General features: G+C 43.5%; 1 protein-coding gene across 7 annotated transcripts in view; it reads left to right on the top strand.

Annotated features, from left to right (window-relative positions):
• Nucleotides 1-221: 221 nt before the first annotated feature.
• Nucleotides 222-20,580, top strand: part of FILIP1 (filamin A interacting protein 1) — a 256,599-nt gene continuing 236,240 nt past the window's right edge. For 4 of the 7 annotated variants that reach the window (XM_056565899.1, XM_056565901.1, XM_056565904.1 and 1 more), the window contains exon 1: nt 237-495. In XM_056565899.1, coding sequence (XP_056421874.1) covers nt 391-495 — 105 coding nt within the window. In that variant the 5' untranslated portion in view covers nt 237-390. Of the gene's footprint in view, nt 496-20,580 lie in introns of all 7 variants that reach the window. The other 3 variants (XR_008891252.1, XM_056565903.1, XM_056565900.1) reach the window with 2 other exon arrangements.

Genomic DNA, 20,580 nt, shown 5'->3' with positions numbered 1-20,580 from the left:
AGAAGTAACTACTGCCTTGAGAAGCCCTTGCCACATTTTTTTCCCCTCAGCTGTTAGTGTCTTCTAAGCTACCTTTACAGATTGCAGTATTTGAAATAAATACTGTTTAAATACCTTATACAGCTCTGTATGAATTGTTTGTCCGATCACAACATTCCATTGTAAAAGCAATGTCGGAATTACTGTACAATAAGAATGTGGTTTTCAGCCAAATATGTGTACAATGCAGCCTTCCTCCCACCATTACGACTGATACTTATCTGTCCCATTCACATGGTTCTTCTGAGCTACCAGTATGCAAAGTCACAGACTCTTAATCCCACTGTTATACAAAGTCCTCTTTCAGAACATGCATGCATGCAGCCTCTCCAAGCTCAATAAAAAATATTAATGTTTTATTTAAGCTTTAAACATATCTATCCAAAGAAGGTGTTGGGTATCAAGAGAACGGCTAAGATGCCGGGGAAATTTTGGAAGACTGTGGCTGTTGCTGTGGTAAGTAATCTTAAGAAAATATTGTATACTTGTGTTGTGTACCGTATGATGAGGATTGTGTATATACATTTGTTGCACTGTGGAAATGTATTAGAAAAAACAAAGAAATGTTCCAAAATGATGCAGAAGCCCAGCAGTTAAAGTATAATTTTTTTTATTGGGGGGGAATTTATCATTGATCTCTTCTGTGTATTTGCTTTAAATTGTCACAAATTTGCAACTTTTTTTTGGGATATACTTGACTCACACTGACTTTTGCTTTTCGATAGGGTTTATATCATACTTTATGTATTAAATTAAATCGTATTCTGGCACAATACAGAGTGGTTTAAATGGTTTATAATTATTGGTGCGCAGTCTATGAAACAGACGAGGCGTTCAACTAATGATACATGACACACTGGGAAAACCAGTCTATTAATAGGTTGAAAACATGTGTAACACAAGAAACTGAGCAAATGATAAATTCATCCCATTGCATTTACATTAGACCAAACTGATTTGACTGACATTTCTTGAAGGGGTACTCCTGTTAAATCAACTGGTGCCAGAAAGTTAAACAGATTTGTTAACAGATTTTCGTATTTTCCTCCTTACCTTTTAAAAATCATAACCCTTTCAATTTTCCACATAAAAATCCATATGATGGCCTATTTTTTGCACCACCAATTTTAATTTGCAGTGACATCAGTCATTTTACCCAAAAATCCATGGCGAAACGGGAAAGAAAATCATTGTGCGACAAAATTGAAGAAAAAACGCCATTTTGTAACTTTTGGGGGCTTCCGTTTCTACGCAGTGCATTTTTTTGGTAAAGATAACACCTTAGCTTTATTCTGTAGGTCCATACGGTTAAAATGATACCCTACTTATATAGGTTTGATTTTGTCGTACTTCTGGAAATAAATCGTAACGACATGCAGGAAAATGTATATGTTTAAAAATGTCATCTTCTGACCCCTATAACTTTTTTATTTTTCTGCGTATGGGGCGGTTTGAGGGCTAATTTTTTGGGCAGTGATCTGATTTTTTTATCGGTAACATTTTTGTTTTGATCGGACTTTTTGATCGCTTTTTATAAATTTTTTAATGGTATAAAAAGTGACCAAAAATACGCTATTTTGGACTTTGGAATTTTTTAACGTTTACGCCATTGATCATGCGGTTTAATTAATGATATATTTTAATAGTTCGTACATTTACGTACGCGGCGATACCACATATGTTTATTTTTATTTACACTTTTTTGTTATGAGAAAAGGGGGTGATTCAAACTTTTATTAGGGAAGGGGTTAAATCACATATACCGTATTTATCGGCGTATAACACGCACTTTTTAGGCTAAAATTTTTAGCCTAAAGTCTGTGTGCGTGTTATACGCCGATACACCCCCAGGAAAGGCAGGGGGAGAGAGGCCGTCGCTGCCCGCTTCTCTCCCCCTGCCTTTCCTGGGGTCTAGAGCGCTGCTGTCGGCCCTTTTCACCCCCTGGTTGCTATGCACGGCGCGGCGCTCTGACGTCATGCGCCGCGCCGATAACCAGGGGGTGAAAAGGGCCGACAGCAGCGCTCTAGACCCTAGGAAAGGCAGGGGGAGAGAAGCGGGCAGCGACGGCCTCTCTCCCCCTGCCTTTCCTGGGGGTATATCGGGGTATACACGCGCACACACACGCACCCTCATTTTATCATGGATATTTGGGTAAAAAACATTTTTTTTTTACCCAAATATCCTTGGTAAAATGAGGGTGCGTGTTATAGGCCGGTGCGTGGTATACCCCGATAAATACGGTATTTTTCCAAAGGGTGTGCAACCAAATATTAAGTTAAGGGTGCCAATAATTTTGTCCAGCCCATTTTTGGAGTTTGGTGTGACATTATGTCCAATTTGCTTTTTTTCCTCCCTTTTTTGGTTTAGTTCCAATACACACAAAGGGAATAAACATGTGTATAGCAAAACATGTGTTACTGCAATCCTTTTCTGTAAGAAACACTTCATTTTCTTGAAATATTTCAGGGGTGCCAACATTTATGGTCATGACTATATATTAGAAAAACTATTGTTTTGCCAAGATGTAAAATATATAAAAAGTTTTTATATCTGACAATGCCCATTTAAAAAAAATCTATGAAAAACAATCTCAGAATTGTTGCATGTACCCCAGAATGGCACCAATGAAAACATCACCTTGTCTCCCAAAGTCTCCGCAAGATGATATGATGACAAAATATCCTAAATAACAGAAGGCCCCTAAATCCACAAGATGCATGTCTGATGCCTGTATATTAGTCAAGGGTCACATATGGGATATTTATAAAATCTATTAAATTAGGGGAATAAACATTGATTTGTATGTCTCACCTACCGGATGTGTTACACAATTGATTATAGTTTAATATCTGCAAAAAACAAACAAACAAAAAAAAAACAGGTGCATCAATGTAGTTTACGTAATCCGACGTAATCCACTGCATACATGTATCTATAGATGGCTGTATATACTGCCATCTATAGTGCTAGTAAACTCTTTCCTTGCTGGGCTGGAATAAAGAGCTCTGCCCGGCAAGGGATAACAGTAAAAGCAGCGATCTATACACATTGCTGTTTTTATTGTAAATTCTTGCTGGGAAGAAGATATAGGCTGTATACCTTCTGCCCAGCTTAGTCCTGCTAGGAGCAGGGACTCCCATCAGTATAGTTCATGACAAAGATGTTATTTATTTTCTAGATGTCAAAGTAAGTAGGGGAGTTAATGGTTTTGTTACCACTTTAAGTTAAGAATAATATGCTAAATAAAAAAAAGTAATCATGCCCCTACAGTATTTAAATGGGCACTGTCATTTGCAACTATTTTTATATGTTGTCGATCTTTTCCTATGAAAAATGTTCTAATGTATTTAAAAAATAAATAAATAATTAATCCTTATATGTTTTTAACTGACCTAAAATTGCAGTCACTAGGGATCACCCTTTCAGGTCCTGTCTCCCGGTGGCTGAAGGATTGTCTCCTGTTGTGGCCTGGCAGAGACAAAAATCAGGAAATGCGGGCAGGACCTGAGCTCAGCACTCGCTCTCTGCCCTGTCACTCAAGCAAGCGAGCGCGAGCGCTGTGCACAGCAGCATGGTAAATCCACTCAGATCTCCCTCCTCTCTGCATTACACATGTAGAGAGGAGGGGACTGAGAAGCTGTTCTTCTCCACAAGGATTCAGATGATGTCATGCCTGCTGGGGGAATCCCTCCAGAATGCAGGAGCTTACTGACCATGAGCAAAAGAAACAGGCCAAAAGAAGAAAAAAAAAAACGCTGGAATTTTAACAATTAGGTTGGGGGAATTTTAACAATTAGGTTAAATTGTTAAAATTCCCCCAACCTAATTGTTAAAATTCCAGCGTTTTTTTCTTCTTCGTTTGGCCTGTTTCTTTTGCTCATGGTCAGTAAGCTCCTGCATTCTGGAGGGATTCCCCCAGCAGGCATGACATCATCTGAATCCTTGTGGAGAAGAACAGCTTCTCAGTCCCCTCCTCTCTACATGTGTAATGCAGAGAGGAGGGAGATCTGAGTGGATTTACCATGCTGCTGTGCACAGCGCTCGCGCTCGCTTGCTTGAGTGACAGGGCAGAGAGCGAGTGCTGAGCTCAGGTCCTGCCCGCATTTCCTGATTTTTGTCTCTGCCAGGCCACAGAATAGGGGATAAGATGTTAGATCGCGGGGATCCCGCCTCTGGGGACCCCCGCGATCTCTCCTGCAGCACCCACGCTTTTCAGCTGCATAGAGCTCTGTGGCTGATGACGGGCGGTGCAGGGGATGGACTATCGTGACGTCACGGCTCCGCTCCCTCATGACATCATGCCCCGCCCCCTTAATGCAAGTCTAGGGAGGGGGCGTGGCGGGCACCACGCCCTCTCCCATAGACTTGTATTGAGGGGGCGGAGCGTGACGTCATGATACTCCGTCCCCTGCACCGCCCATCATCAGCCACAGGGGGATCCTCGCTCTGTGCAGCTGAAAAGCGAGGGTGCTGCAGGAGAGATCCCGGGGGTCCCCAGCGTTGGGATTCCCGCGATCTAACATCTTATCCCCTATCCTTTTGAGAGGGGATAAGATGTTTAGCGCTGGAGTACCCCTTTAAAGGTTTGCCACTGAGTCAGTTTGTAAGATCAAGACAAATTGCCAGCACTGACTTTGAATACAATTTAACTCCTTAAGGACATTTTCACCTTAAAGGGGTATTCCAGGAATTTTTTTTATTTGACTATGCTACAGGGGCTGTAAAGTTAGTGCAGTTCATAATATAGTGTCTATACCCCACTATTTATTTTTACCAGCATACAAAATTACTGTTGTGTCGGATTTTTCCCAGCTTGCAATGCGGTCGAGACCTGACTCACTACTCAGCTGATGACAGGGAGCCTGTCTGCTTCAATGGGTGGAGGGATCAATCTGCAACTAAGGAAACAGCTGTAGGCACCCTGATTGAAAACCACAGGTTTTTTGTTTCAATGGGGGCTGATGTGTGAGAGGGAGGAAAATGGCATTGTGGGATTTGTAGTAAAAATAACATGAGTCAAACAGGAAATACAAGTTTACAAAAAGCTAGCCACAGTGTTATGGTAATCTCATAACATAGCCATTTAGCCCCAAGACAAGCGCAGATCCTTCCTAAGCATCACCTTATGGTGGATAACCCCTTTAACTCCTTAAGGACCAGGCCATTTTACACCTTAGGACCGGAGCGTTTTTTGAACATCTGACCACTGTCACTTTAAACATTAATAACTCTGGAATGCTTTTACCTATCATTCTGATTCCGAGATTGTTTTTTCGTGACATATTCTACTTTATGTTATTGGTAACATTTTGTCGATACTTGCATCGTTTCTTAGTGAAAAATTCCAAAAATTGCTGAAAAAATTGAAAATTTTGCATTTTTCTAACTTTGAAGCTCTCTGCTTGTAAGGAAAATGGATATTCCAAATAAAAAAATTTTTTTATTCACAAATACAATATGTCTACTTTATGTTTGCATCATAAAATTGACGTGTTTTTACTTTTGGAATACACCAGCGGGCTTCAAAGTTCAGCAGCAATTTTCCAATTTTTCACAAAATTTTCAAACTCACTATTTTTCAGGGACCAGTTCAGGTTTGAAGTGGATTTCAAGGATCTTCATATTAAAAATACCCCACAAATGACCCCATTATAAAAACTGCACCCCCCAAAGTATTCAAAATGACATTCAGTCAGCGTTTTAACCCTTTAGGTGTTTCACAGGAATAGCAGCAAAGTGAAGGAGAAAATTCATCATCTTCATTTTTTACACTCGCATGTTCTTGTAGACTCAATTTTTGAATTTTTACAAGGGGTAAAAGGAGAAAATGTATACTTATATTTGTAGCCCAATTTCTCTCGAGTAAGGACATACCTCATATGTCCATGAAAGTGTTCGGCGGGCACAGTAGAGGGCTCAGAAGCGAAGGAGCGACAAGGGGATTTTGGAGAGTACGTTTTTCTGAAATGGTTTTTGGGGAGCATGTTGCATTTAGGAAGCCCCTATGGTACCAGAACAGCAAAAAATCCCCACATGGCATACCATTTTGGAAACTAGACTCCTTGGGGAACGTAACAAGGGGTAAAGTGAACCTTAATACCCCACAGGTGTTTCACGACTTTTGCATATGTAAGAAAAAAAAAAATTTTTTCACTAAAATGTGTGTTTCCCCCCAAATTTCACATTTTTGCAAGGGTAAATAGCAGAAAATACCCCCCATACCCCCAGGGGCATGTCGCATTTAGGAAGCCCCTATGGTGCCAGGACAGCAAAATAACCCCAACATGGCATACCATTTTGGAAACTAGACCCCTTGAGGAACGTAACAAGGGGTACAGTGAGCATTTACCCCCCACTGCTGTCTGTCAGAACTTTGGAACAGTGGACTGTACAAAATGTTTAATTTGCACAGCCCACTGTTCCAAAGATCTGTCAGACACCAGTGGGGTGTAAATTCTCACTGCACCCCTCATTACATTCCGTGAGGGGTGTAGTTTCCGAAATGGGGTCACATGTGTTTTTTTTTTTGCGTTTGTCAAAACCGCTGTAACAATCAGCCACCCCTGTGCAAATCACCTCAAATGTACATGGTGCACTCTCCCTTCTGGGCCTTGTTGTGCGCCCCCAGAGCACTTTGCGCCCACTTATGGGGTATCTCCGTAGTCGGGAGAAATTGCATTACAAATTTTGGGGGGCGTTTTTCCCTTTTACCTCTTGTCAAAATGAACAGTATAGGGCAACACCAGCGTGTTAGTGTAAAAAAATTTTTTTTTTACACTAACATGCTGTTGTAGACCCCAATTTCACCTTTTCATAAGGGGTTAAAGGAGAAAAAGCCCCCCAAAATTTGTAACACAATTTCTCCCGAGTACGGCGATGCCCCATATGTGGCCCTAAACTGTTGCCTTGAAATACGACAGGGCTCCAAAGTAAGAGCGCCATGCGCATTTGAGGCCTGAATTAGGGATTTGCATAGGGGTGGACATAGGGGTATTCTATGCCAGTGATTCCCAAACAGGGTGCCTCCAGCTGTTGCAAAACTCCCAGCATACTTGGACAGTCAACGGCTGTCCGGCAATACTGGGAGTTGTTGTTTTGCAACAGCTGGAGGCTCCATTTTATTGGGGAGGGGAGGGGGGCTGTGTAGGGGTATGTGTATATGTAGTGTTTTTTACTTTTTATTTTATTTTGTGTTAGCGTAGTGTAGTGTTTTTAGGGTACAGTCACACGGGTGGGGGATTACAGCGAGTTCCCGCTGCGAGTTTGAACTGCCGCGCAAAATTTGCTGCATCGCAAACTTGCAGCCTGATACTCACTGTAAGCCCCCTGCCCATGTGAATGTACCCTGTACATTCACAGGGGGGGGGGGGACCTCCAGCTGTTACAAAACTACAACTCCCAGCATGCACAGTTTATAAGTGCATGCTGGTAGTTATAGTTTTGCAACAGCTGGAGGCACACGGTTGGGAAACACTGAGTTAGGAAACAGACAATGTTTCCCAACCAGTGTGCCTCCAGTTGTTGCAAAACCACAACTCCCAGCATTCTCAGGCATGCTGGGAGTTGTAGTTTTGCAACATCTGGAGGACTACAGTTTGCAGACCACTAATACAGTGGTTCCCAATCTGTGCCCTTCCAGATGTTGCAAAACTACAACTCCCAGTATGCCAAAACTGTCCAAGCGTGCTGGGAGTTGTAGTTCTGCAACATCTGAAGGGCCAGATGTTACAGAACTACAACTCCCAGCATGCCTGGACAGTAAGGGCATGCTGAGGATGTGTAGTTTTGCAACATCTGGAAGGGCACAGTGGTCTCCAATCTGTGGACCTCTAGATGTTGCAAAACTGCAACTCCCAGCATGCCCAGACGCCAAGGGCTGTCTGGGCATGCTGGGAGTTGTAGTTTACAGGGTCCCATTACAGCAATGCATGTCGCTTTACGGCGACGTGCATTGCTGTAAAGGGCCCGACCGCGGCTGAAGATCAACTCACCTGTCGCCGCCGCCGCCATCTTCCTCGCCGGGATCCGGGTCTTCAGGGACGAGGTAAGTACCGGGGCTGGTCCACAGCACTCCCCCGTCCCCCGCCGCGTCCTCCGGTCTTCCTCCCGTCCTCTCCGGACTTCAAGGGGCCGGGCAGGACGGGAGGAAGTAACCGCCCCCCCTGCGATTGGTCGGTTAACTAACCGACGGATCGCAGGGGATCGGAGGAGGTGGCAGGCTTGCCACCTCGCTCCTAGTCTTCAGCATGGTCCTGGCTGTCTGTGACAGCCGGGATCATGCGAAATTACTGGGCGGTCGGGTCCCAGAGACCCGATCAGCCTGGTATCGCCGCAGATCGCCGACATGGGGGGCCTACATGGCCCCCCTCGGCGTTTGCCCTGGATGCCTGCTGAAGGATTTCAGCAGGCATCCAGTTCTGATCTCTGCCCGGCGAGCGGCAGAGATCGGAAATACAACAGGACATTCTCTAACGTCCTTGGGCATTAAAGCCCAGGTAGTGGGGACGTTAGAGAACGTCCTATGTCCTTAACAGGTTAAGGACTCAGCCCTTTTTGCAAATCTGACCACTGTCACTTCATGCATTATAACTCTGGGATTCTTTTACTAATCATTCTGATTCCGAGAGGTTTTTTTTGTGACATATTCTACTTTATGTTAGTGGTAAATTTTCGTCGATACTTGCATAATTTCTTGGTGAAAAATTCCCAAATTTCATGAAAATGTGGAAAATTAGCATTTTTCTATCTTTGAAACTCCCAGAAAATGGACATACCAAATAAATTCTATATTGATTCACATATGCAATATGTCTACTTTATGTTGGCATCATAAAGTTGACATGTTTTTACTTTTTGAAGACATTAGAGGGCTTCAAAGTTTAGCAGCAATTTTCCAAATTTTCGCAAAAAATCCAAAATCGGAATTTTTCAGAGACCGGTTAAGTTTGAAGTGGATTTGAGGGGCCTTTCTGTGATAAATACCCCATAAATGACCCCATTATAGAAACTGCACCCCTCAAAGTATTCAAAATGACATTCATAAAGTTTGTTTATGCTTTAGGTGTTTCACAAGAATAGCAGCAAAGAGGTGGAGAAAAATCAATATCAGCATTTTTTACAATAACATGTTATTGTAGCCCCATTTTTTTAAAATTTTTTACAAGTGGTATAAGGAGAAAAAAAAACCTCAAACCCAATTGTAACCCAATTTCTCAAAGTATGGAAATACCTCATATAATATATTGACGTACAGTGCTCTGCGGGCTCGCAACCTGGCTCAAGAGGGAAAGAGCAACTGTGGAGAGGGAATTTTGCTGTCATGGTTTTTGGCGGCCATGTTGCATTTAGGAAGTCCCCATGGTGCTAGAACAGCAAAAAAATAAATAAAAATAAATAAATCCACATGGCATGCTATTTGGAAAACTACACCCCTCAAGGAACATAAGGGTACATTGAGCCTTAACACCTCACAGGTGTTTGACGGCTTTGCGTTGAATTTGGACTTGAAAATGAAAACATTTATTTTTAACACTAAAATGTTGGTGCTATTCCAAATTTTTCATTTCACAAGGAGTAATAGGAGAAAATGCCCCCCAAAATGTAAAACCCCATTTCTTCTGAGTATGGAAATACCTAATATGTGGACGTTAAGTGCTCTGTCAGCGCACTACAACGTTCAGCAGGGAAGGAACAAAATGTGGCTTTTAGAAAGAGAATTTTGCTGAAATTATTTTTTTTTTTTGGGGGGGGGGGGCATGTTCTCAGTAAGCACTGACAAAGAGCATGCTGGGAGTTGTAGTTATAGTAGTTGTAGCAGGAGACACACCACTACAACTCCCAGCATGCCCTTTTGTTTTCCGGGCATGCTGGGATTTGTAGTTATGCAACAGTAGCTGTTGCATAACTACAACTTCAAGCATGCACAGACAACCAAAGGGCATGCTGAGAGTTGTAGTGGTGTGCCTCCTGCTGTTGCATAACTACAATTCCCAGCATGCTCTTTGTCACTGCATGCTGAGAGTTGTAGTTTTGCAACTGCCGGAGACACACTGGTTGAGAAACGCCAAGTTAGAGTCTGTTACCTAACTCGGTGTTTCAGCACCACTGTGTCTTCACCTGTTGCAAAATTACAACTCCCAGCGTGCACTTACAGCCATAAAGCATGCTGGGAGTTGTAGAGGCACACTGGTGCAGAAACTGTTAGGTAACAGAACCTAACTCGGCATATCTTAATGAGTGTGCCTCCAGCTGTTGCAAAACTACAACTCCCAGCATGCACATACAGCCAAAGGGCAGGCTGGGAGTTGTAGGGGTGTGCCTTCTGCTGTTGTATGCCCTTTTGTGCATGCTGGGAGTTGTTGCTAAGCAACAGCAGGAGGCACAGCCTTACCTCCTGCTGCTGCGCTCCCACACCGGATCCTTATGCCTGCTGCTGCGGGTTCTGGGGCCCTGATCCCGCCACAGACGCCGGAGATCGGGGGCCCCAGCTGCCAGTGTACACTCCCGACACCCGCTCTCACCCTCCGGAGTGAGTGCCATTAGTGACACCCTCAGCAGGAGCCCTGATTCATCGGATTCATGGTGATCGTGAAGTGGCACCTTTGCCACCTCACTCCTGCTGAGTAAGGGTAATTGGGACTGTCTTGGACAACCCCAATCACCCTTTTTTTCTGGGTCACCGGAGACTTGATTGACCCGGAATCGCTGCAAATTTCCCGAACCGCCATAGGATATACATGGTGGGGGCGTTGCGTGGTGTGACGTGGAATGTCACGACTACAGCCTTCCAAAACCAGCGTTCTGAACATATTGTTCAGAACGCCAGGTGTCTGCATGGAGATTGCCACTTGGACCCCCCGGCAATCTCCATGCAGACAACTGGCGATCAGACATCTTATCCCCTAACCTATGGATTATTACCTTAGGAGGGTAGTAAGAAATAAAAAACAATACCATTCTAATTGTGTGATATACACAGGTGTGTATGACAAAAGAGCAAGAAAAAGTATGGTAGGTTATTTAAAGCAACAAGAACATGAAAACATAATATAATAATATCATTAAATAAAGTTTATATTTTATATTTCACTTATAATTTTTGAGTAGCTCCTTTTTTCTTTGGGTTTATTATAGGTTATTTAAAGGGGTACTCCAGTGCTTAGACATCTTATCCCCTATCCAAAGGATAGGGGATAAGATGCCTGATCGCGGGAGTCCCGCCGCTGGGGACCCCCGTGATCTTGCACGCGGCACCCCGTTCGTAATCAGTCCCCGGAGCGTGCTCGCTCCGGGACTGATTACCGACCACTACAGGGCAGGCGGCGTGTGACGTCACGCCTGCGCCCCCGTTCGACGTCACGCTCTGCCCCTCAATGCAAGATAGTTGTCACGCCCCCTCCCGTAGGCTGATTACAAACCGGGACTGATTACAAACGGGGTGCAGTGACAAGATCACGGGGGTCCCCAATGGCGGGACTCCCGCGATCAGGCATCTTATCCCCTATCCTTTGGATAGGGGATAAGATGTCTAAGCACCGGAGTACCCCTTTAAAGATCACCCCTATTTTCATAGTAAGACGGTTGATAAAAAGTAGCATTGCCATAAACAAAAAAAGTCAACAAACTTTCCTGTCTGCCAAACATAGTAGGACATTTGTTTGTCTCACTTTTAGACATTGTTGTAACAACATAATAAAAGAAGATAAATTCAATCATCCATCCAAATAATACAATATTCCTTTTAAGGGATTTCATACCTGCTGTAGCAAAATTTTTTTGTATATGCTTAAATGCCCATGTGGCTATGGCTATGTGGGCCAAACGGCAAGGAGCATTACAACCAGATTTTCTGAATAAATCGATGATTAGAAAATTTCTACAATGTGAAAAGGAAAAGACCACCTTCACTAGACATTTTAGGGAAAGAGGCCATATAACATCTAAACTTAAAGGAGTACTCTTAGTACTCCGGTTAATTGTATTTTTCTTCCATTATACCCGGACTGCAAATAGCAAAATAACAAAGTTCAACTCAATTTCCGTCGCTCCTCCGTGCGCCAATATCGGTCTTCTGAGCCCTGTATTCTACTGCATCTCTGAGCCCGACACGTCACACTGCGATAAGCTTATCACCTTATTTGCCAATTCCAATGCCAATCCCGTCCCAATGACTGACAATGTGACTTGGCGTCTGACTCTTTGTAATCTACTGCTTATTTGCTGTACACAGGAAGTCACTGCTGCTTAGGTAAGTCTATAAGATGCTGATTGATTCCTAGGCGTGAGTGACTTTCAGTCTACAGTAGACAGTAGAGCCAGTTCACCTGGGCATTTACTAAGATGGAAACGGCATCAAAACAGACATAACGCGGTGAACGATAGACCTGCTGACATGAGTAAGGCTGGGTTCACATCACGTTTTTCCCATTACATACTGGGGGAGCTAAAACCTTACACTCCCGTATCTCAGCCGTATGACACCCATTTGTAATTCATTTCAATGAGCCAACCGGAGTGAAACACTGACTCCGGTCGGCTAATTTTTGACCCATATGCAGTTTTCCCACCGCACCTAAAATCTTGGTCGACTACGATTTTAGGTCCGGTGGAAAACTGCATACGGAGCAAAAATGAGCCGACCGGAGTCAGCGTTTCACTCCGGTCGGCTCTTTGAAATGAATTACGTATGGGCGGCATAAGGCAGGGATATGGGAGTGTAAGTTTTTAGCTTCCCCAGCCATATGCGGTCCCGTATTGGGAAAAACATGATGTGAACCCAGCCTAAGCATGGCATCTTAGACACTATCTTGTTTATTGTGTTTTCTCTCAAGTACACCTGATGCAACTAATGAAGCCCTTGATTCTTGAGACAACACCTGATTTGTAAATCTACAGATAACTGCAACTTTTTATTCTGCCTGATCTAGCCTGATCTGCCTGATGTCACCGTCCCATCATGAATATTCATCCCTGCTTCAATCTTTCTGAATGGTGAGATCAGCCAGAGCATGCAGCACAAACTGTAGCCTATACTGCAGCATCTGCCTACATTGTGCAGAACAAGGAATTAACATATTTGCAACCAGGCATCTCCCAATGGCTGCTCTACTTTTTGCCCGGTAAGCAGCAATAGTAACATAGTCATCTACACTATCTACCTGTATATTCAGGTATGTTTGTACCTAACCCTGTGGTCAAATTCCCTTTAATGAGGCATATTGTATTGAATTTAGAGAAACCACTTGTTATATTAGTTGTATTTAACTATTTACATTGACTGTCTTTGATGTTTTTTTTTTTCTTTAGTAGACAGCTAAAAGTTAGTAAATTTTACCAATAAACCTGATTTGCAACTGGAAAATGTTTTTTCATAGTGACATTTCCTAGTAAGTCCACAAGAGGTCATTACACTCATTTATTTTACCATGTAAATTGCCTTTCACTGTGGTTTCTAGGCAGCACTACAGCATCATATGTAAGGATATTTTCTCTGTACAGTCACCATGTAAAGCTGATGGACTCTTAAGTTTTATAATGTACATTTGTTGCCCCTTGTGACTTTTATTGGTTGCGTGGCTGTATGGTAAATAGTTTTATTTTACAAAAAAAGGTAATACAGGAATCGAATTTCTAGAAGCTAGATTTTTGTTCATCCATTGTGCATATTCAGTTTGCTGCACCTTCCCTACAAACTAAAATAAAACCTTACAAGGTTTTTTGTAACAAAGCAACTGTATAACTAACGGCAGTAGGCAATAGCACTCAGGGTAGTAGTGGATCCGATGGTGTGGTAGAGGACGTGGGCCAAGCCAGGGAGCGGAGTATAAGGTGCTGCTCATTTTCACCAGAGCCCGCCGCGAAGTGGGATGAATTTGCTGTGGCAGGCGACACCCCGGTCGCTACCCCTGGCACGACTCGACCACACAGGTGGCTGAGGAGATTCAAGACACAGGAGGGATACGGCAACTCATGGTCGGGATAGCAGAAGGTCAGGGCAGGCGACACAGGTGCGAATTCAGGAACATAGCAGGAGGTCAATAGTCAGACGGCACAGGAGCAAGGTCAGGTCATGGCTCAAGGGGGTAAGGAACATGGTAAGGCAAGACTACAAACTCTTTCTCTAGGGCACTAAGGCAAACAAAGATCCGGCACAGGTTAGTGGGACGTACTGATACTTATAAGAAAGGTGCAAGTGTGGAACATAATTACGGGTGCACTAGCCCTTTAAACCTTAGAGCTCTGGTGCGTGCGCGCCCTAGGAGGCGGGGGCACACGCGCCGGGGCTGCGATAGGACCGGATGAACAACAGAGAGCAGAGGTGAGTGACGGGCTGGGACTCGCATGCGGGCGAATCCCGGCACCGCCGGCTGAGGAGGAGAGATGAGGAAAGCACTTACAGCTAACATGTCTGGCCGGAGCGCTGAATGTTACAGCAACAAAGAAGTTACCTATTATCATCCACTTGAGTAGAGATGTAATAGTTTCATCCACATAGAATTTTCCCGACAATTAAAAAATCTGAATTTTTCAGGGACCAGTTAAGTTTGGAAGTGAATTTGAGGGTCTTTATGTTGGAAATCCCTTATAATGGACCCCATTATGAAAACTGTAAAGTATTCAAAATGACATTCAAAAAGTTTGTTAACCCTTTAGGTGTTTCACAGGAATAGCAGAAAAATGGTGGAGAAAAATCTAAATCTCCATTTTTTACACTAAAATGTTATTGTAGCCCCATTTTTTTCCTTTTTTATAAGGGGTAAAAGGTAAAAAGGCCGCCCAAAGCTTGTAATTCATTTTCCCTTGAGTAAGGAAATACCACATATGTGAATGTAAAGTGCTCTGTGGGTGCACTAGAGGGCTCAGAAGGGAAGGAGCGACATTGGGCTTTTGGAAAGCGAATTTTGCTAAAATGGTTTTTGGGGGCAAGTGCCATTTAGGAAGCCCCCATGATGCCAGAACAGTAAAAAAAAAAACACATGGCATGCAATTTTGGAAACTACACCCCTCATGGAATGTAACAAGGGGTACAGTGAGCCTTAACACCCCACAGGTGATTGACAAACTTTCGTTAAATTGGGCTGTGAAAATACATTTTTAATTTTTTTTTAAATAAAATGCTGGTGTTACCCCAACTTTTTAATTTTCACAAGGGGTAATAGGAGAAAAAGCCCCCCAAAATTTGTAACCCCATTTCTTCTGAGTATGGATGGATGTAAAGTGCTCTGCGGGTGCACTACAATGCTCAGAAGGGAAGGAGCGCCATTGAGCTTTTGAAGAGAGAATTTGGTTGGAATGGAAGTCGGGGGCCTTGTGCATTTACAAAGCCCCCCGTGGTGCCAGAACAGTGGACCCCCCATTTTGTAAACCACACCCCTCACAAAATTGAATAAGGGGTGCAGTGAGCATTTACACCCCACTGGCATTTGACAGATCTTTGGAACAGTAGGCTGTGCAAATGAAAAATGAAATTTTTCATTTTTATGGACGACTGTTCAAAATCTGTCAGACACCTGTGGGGTGTAAATGCTCATTGTTCCCCTTATTACACTCTGTTAGAGGTGTAGTTTCCAAAATGGGGTCAATTGTGGGGGGGGGGGGGGTCCACTGTTCTGGCACCATGAGGGCTTTGTAAATACACATGGCCTTCAATTCCAGCCTAGTTCTCTCTTCAAAATCCCAACTGCGATCCTTCTCTTCTGAGCATTGTAGTGCACCAGCAAAGCACTTTACATCCACATATGGGGTATTTATAAACTCAGAAGAAATGGGGTTACAAATTTTGGGAGGCTTTTTTCCTATTACCCCTTGTGAAAATGAAAAATTTAGGGTAACACCAGCACTTCAGAAAAAAAAAACAACAACACATTTTTATGTTCCGTGAGGGGTGTAGTTTCCAAAGTGGGGTCACATGTGGGTGTTTTTTTTTTTTTTTGCATTTATGTCAGAACTGCTGTAACTATCAGCCACCTCTGTGCAAATCACCAATTTAGGCCTCAAATGTACATGGCGCTCTCTCATTCCTGAACCATGTAGTTTGTCTGCAGAGAACTTAACACCCACGTATGGGGTATTTCCATACTCGGAAGAAATTGTGTTCGAAATTTTGGGGGTCTTTTCCTCCTTTTACCTCTTGTGAAAATGAAAAGCATGGGGCAAAACCAGCAAGTTAGTGTTAATTTTTTTTTGTTTTTACACTAACATGCTGGTGTAGCCCCCAACTTTACCTTTTCATAAGGTGTAAAAGGAGAAAAAGCCCCCCAAAATTTGTAACGCAATTTCTCCTGAGTACGGAAATACCTCATATGTGGCCCTAAACTGTTGACTTGAAATACGACAGGGCTCCAAAGAGAGAGAGCACCATGCGCATTTGAGGCCTAAATGAGGAATTTGCAATAGGGGCGAACCCGGATACAAGGATGTGGCTTATCTCCACCAAAACCCTAAAGCAGTGTTTCCTAAACAGGGTGCCTCCAGCTGTTGCAAGACTCCCAACCTGCCAGAACAGTCAATGGCTGTCCGGCAATACTGGGAGTTGTAATTTTGCAACAGATGGAGGCTCCGTTTAGGAAACACTGCCGTATGAGATGTTTTTCATTTTTATTGGGGGGGGGGGGGGACGTGTAAGGGGTGTATATGTAGTCTTTTACTTTTTATTATGTGGTAGTGTAGTGTTTTTTTTAGGGTACATTCACACAGGCGGGGGTTTACAGTGAGTTTTCCGCTGCCAGTTTGAGCTGCGGTGTAAAATTTGCAGCAGCTCAAACTTGTAGAAGGAAACTCACTGTAAACCCGCCCATGTGAATGGACCCTGTTCATTCACATGATGGGGGGGGTTGGGGGGCACTCCAAACCTTCATCTGTTGCAAAACTACAACTCCCAGAATGCAATGACAGACCGTACATGCTGGGAGTTGTAGTTTTTGAACAGCTGTTTTGGAACACTGGTGGGGAACTACTGAATTAGGAAACAGACTCTAGCTCAGTGATTCCAACCCGTGTGCCTCCAGCTATTGCAAAACTACAACTCCCAGCATGTACGGTCTGTCAGAGCACTCTGGGAGTTGTAGTTTTGCAACAGCTGGGGGCACATGGGTTGGAATAGCTGAGTTAGGAAACAGACTCTAGCTCAGTGTTTCCCAACTAGTGTGCCTCCAGCTGTTGCAAAACTATAAAAATCCCAGCATGCCCAGACAGTCAGGGATGCCTGGCGTGTAGTTCCGCAATATCTGGCCCTTTTGATGTTGCAGAACTACAACTCCCAGCATGCCTGAACAGTCTGGGCATGCTAGGAGTTGTAGTTATGCAACAACTGGGGAAGAACAGTTTTGAGACCGCTAAGTAGTGGTCTCCAAACTGTAGCCCTCCAGATGTTGCAAAACTACAACTCCAAGCATGCTAAGACTGTCCAGGCATGCTGGGAGTTGTAGTTCTGCAACATATGAAGGGCCAGATATTGCAGAACTACACGCACTAGCATCCCTGACTGTCTGGGCATGCTGGGAATTGTAGTTTTGCAACATCTGGATGGCTACAGTTTGGAGACCACTGTATAGTGGTCTCCAAACTGTGCCACTTCAGATGTTGCAAAACTACAACTCCCAGCATGCCCAGACAGTCAGTGCATGCGGAAAGTTGTAGTTTTGCAACATCTGGAGGACCACAGTTTAGAGACCACTACACAGTGGCATACTGGGAGTTGTAGTTTGGCAACTCCTAGAAGGCAGCAGTAAAGATCACTCTACAGAGAAAATTCTTCTGTCACAACCACAGTGCTCTCTGCTGACACCTCTGTCCATTTTAGGAGATGTACAGTGCAGGAGAAGCATATGCTGCTCTGGACAGTTCCTAAAATGGACAGAGGTGTCAGCAGAGAGCACTGTGGTCGGAATTTTTCAGGGACCAGTTCAGTTTTGAAGTGGATTTGAAAGGCCTTCATATTAGAAATACCCCATAAATGACCCCATTATAAAAACTGCACCCCTCAAAGTATTCAAAATGACATTCCGAAAGTGTGTTAACCCTTTAGGTGTTTCACAGGAATAGCAGCAAAGTGAAGGAGAAAATTCAAAATCTTCATTTTTTACACTCGCATGTTCTTGTAGACCCAGTTTTCCAATTTTTACAAGAGGTAAAAGGAGAGAAATCTCCCTAAAATGTATTACCCCATTTCTCTTGAGTAAGGAAATACCTCATATGTGTATGTAAAGTGCTCTGTGGGTGCACTAGAGGGCTCAGAAGGGAAGGAGCGACAATGGGATTTTGGAGGGTGAGTTTTTCTGAAATGTTTTTTGGGGGTAATAGCAGAAGATGCCCCCCAAAATTTGTAACCCCATCTCTTCTGAGTATGGAAAGAGCCCATGTGTGGACATCAAGTGCATTGCGGGTTCACTACAGTGCTCAGAAGAGAAGGAGTTACATTTGGCTTTTGGAAAGCAAATTTTGCTGAAATGGTTTTTGGGGGGCATGTCGCATTTAGGAAGCCCCTATGATGCCAGAACAGCAAAAAAATAAAAAACACACATGGCATACTATATTGGAAACTACACCCCTCAGGGAACATAACAATGGGTACAGTGAGCCTTAACACCCCACAGGTGTTTGACGACTTTACGTTAAACTCGGATATGAAAATGTTTTTTTTCCACAAAAATGCATTTTTCTCCCTAAATTGACAATTTTTACAAGAGGTAATAGGAGAAAATGCACCCCAAAAAGTGTCACCCCGTTTCTTCTGAGTGTGGAAATACCCCATGTGTGGATGTAAAGTTCTCTGCGGGTGCACTACAATGCTCAGAAGAGAAGGAGTGCCATTGGACTTTTGGAGAGAGAATTTGCTGGAATTCAAGTCGAAGGCCATGTGCGTTTACAAAACTCCCATGGTGCCAGAACAGTGGACCCCCCCACATGTGACCTTATTTCGGAAACTACACCCCTCACAGAATGTAATAATGGGTGCAGTGAGCATTTACACCCCACTGCTGTTTGACAGACTTTTGGAACAGTGAGCTGTGCAAATGAAGTATACATTTTCTCATTTTCATGGACCACTGTTCCAAAAATCTGTCAGACACTGGTGGGGCGTAAATGCTCACTGCACCTCTAATTACATTCCGTGAGGGGTGTAGTTTCCAAAAGGGGGGTCACGTGGTAGGGGGGGGATCCGCTGTTCTGGTACCATGGGGGCTTTGTAAATGAACATGGCCTTCAATTCCAGCCGAATTCTCACTTGCCCAATGGTGCTCCTTCTCTTCTGAGCCCTGTAGAGCGCCAGCTGAGCACTTTATATCCACACATGGGGTATTTCCATACTCAGAAGTAATGGTGTTACAAATTATGGGGGGCTTTTCCCTATTACCACTTGTGAAAATAAAAAAATTGGGATAACACCAGCATTTTAGTGAAAAATAAAAAAAATTTATTTTCACGGCCAAATTTAACGAAAACTTTTCAAACACCTGTGGGGTGTTAAGGCTCACTATACCCATTGTTACGTTCCATGAGGGGTGTAGTTTCCAAAATGTGGTCACACATGTAACTGTAACGATCAGCCACCTCTGTGCAAATCACCTCAAATGTACATGGCGCTCTCACTCCTGAGCTTTGTTGTGCGCCCGCAGAGCATTTTACGTCCATATATGGGGTATTTCCATACTCAAGAGATATTGCGTTACAAATTTTGTGGTTCTTTTTTTCCCTTTTACTTCTTGTGAAAATGAAAAGTATGGGGCAACACCAGCATGTTAGTGTAAAAAATTTAATTTTATTACAATAACATGCTGGAGTAGACCCCAACTTTACCTATTCATAAAAGGTGAAAGGAGAAAAATCCCTCCAAAATTTGTTAGGCAATTTCTCCCGAGTACAGAAATACCCCATATGTGACCCTAAACTATTGCCTTGAAATACGACAGGGTTCCGAAGTGAGAGAGCACCATGCGCATTTGAGGTCTTAATTAGAGATTTGCATAGGGGTGGACATAGCAGTATTCAACATCAGTGATTCCCAAACAGGGTGCCTCCAGCTGTTGCAAAACTCCCAGCATGCCTAGACAGTCAATGACTGTCCGGCAATACTGGGAGTTTTTGTTTTGCTACAACTGGAGGCTCCATTTTGGAAACACTGCCGTACCAGACATTTTCATTTTTATTGGGGAGTGTGTATATGTAGTGTTTTTTTTACTTTTTATTATGTTATTATGTGTTAGTGTAATGTACTGTAAGGTTTTTAGGGTACATTCACACAGGCGGGGATTCACAGGGAGTTTTCCGCTGGGAGTTTGAGCTGCAGCAGAAAATTTGCTGCATCTCAAACTTGCAGCGAGAAACTCGCTGTAAATCCCCAGCCTCCAGCTGTTGCAAAACTACAATTCCCAGCATGCCCTTTGGCTGTGTGTGCATGCTGGAGGGGTTGTAGTTATGCAACAGCTGTAGGTACACTGGTTGCAGAACACTGAGTGTTACTTAACTCAGTGTTTCGCAACCAGTGTGCCTCCAGCTGTTGCAAAACTACAACCCCCAGCATGCATGAACAGCCATAGTGC

The sequence above is a fragment of the Hyla sarda genome, chromosome 3, assembly GCF_029499605.1.
Source record: "Hyla sarda isolate aHylSar1 chromosome 3, aHylSar1.hap1, whole genome shotgun sequence".
NCBI classification, from domain to species: domain Eukaryota; kingdom Metazoa; phylum Chordata; class Amphibia; order Anura; family Hylidae; genus Hyla; species Hyla sarda.
Note: the sequence above shows the minus strand (reverse complement) of the source record. Positions and strands in the feature narration are given on the sequence as shown.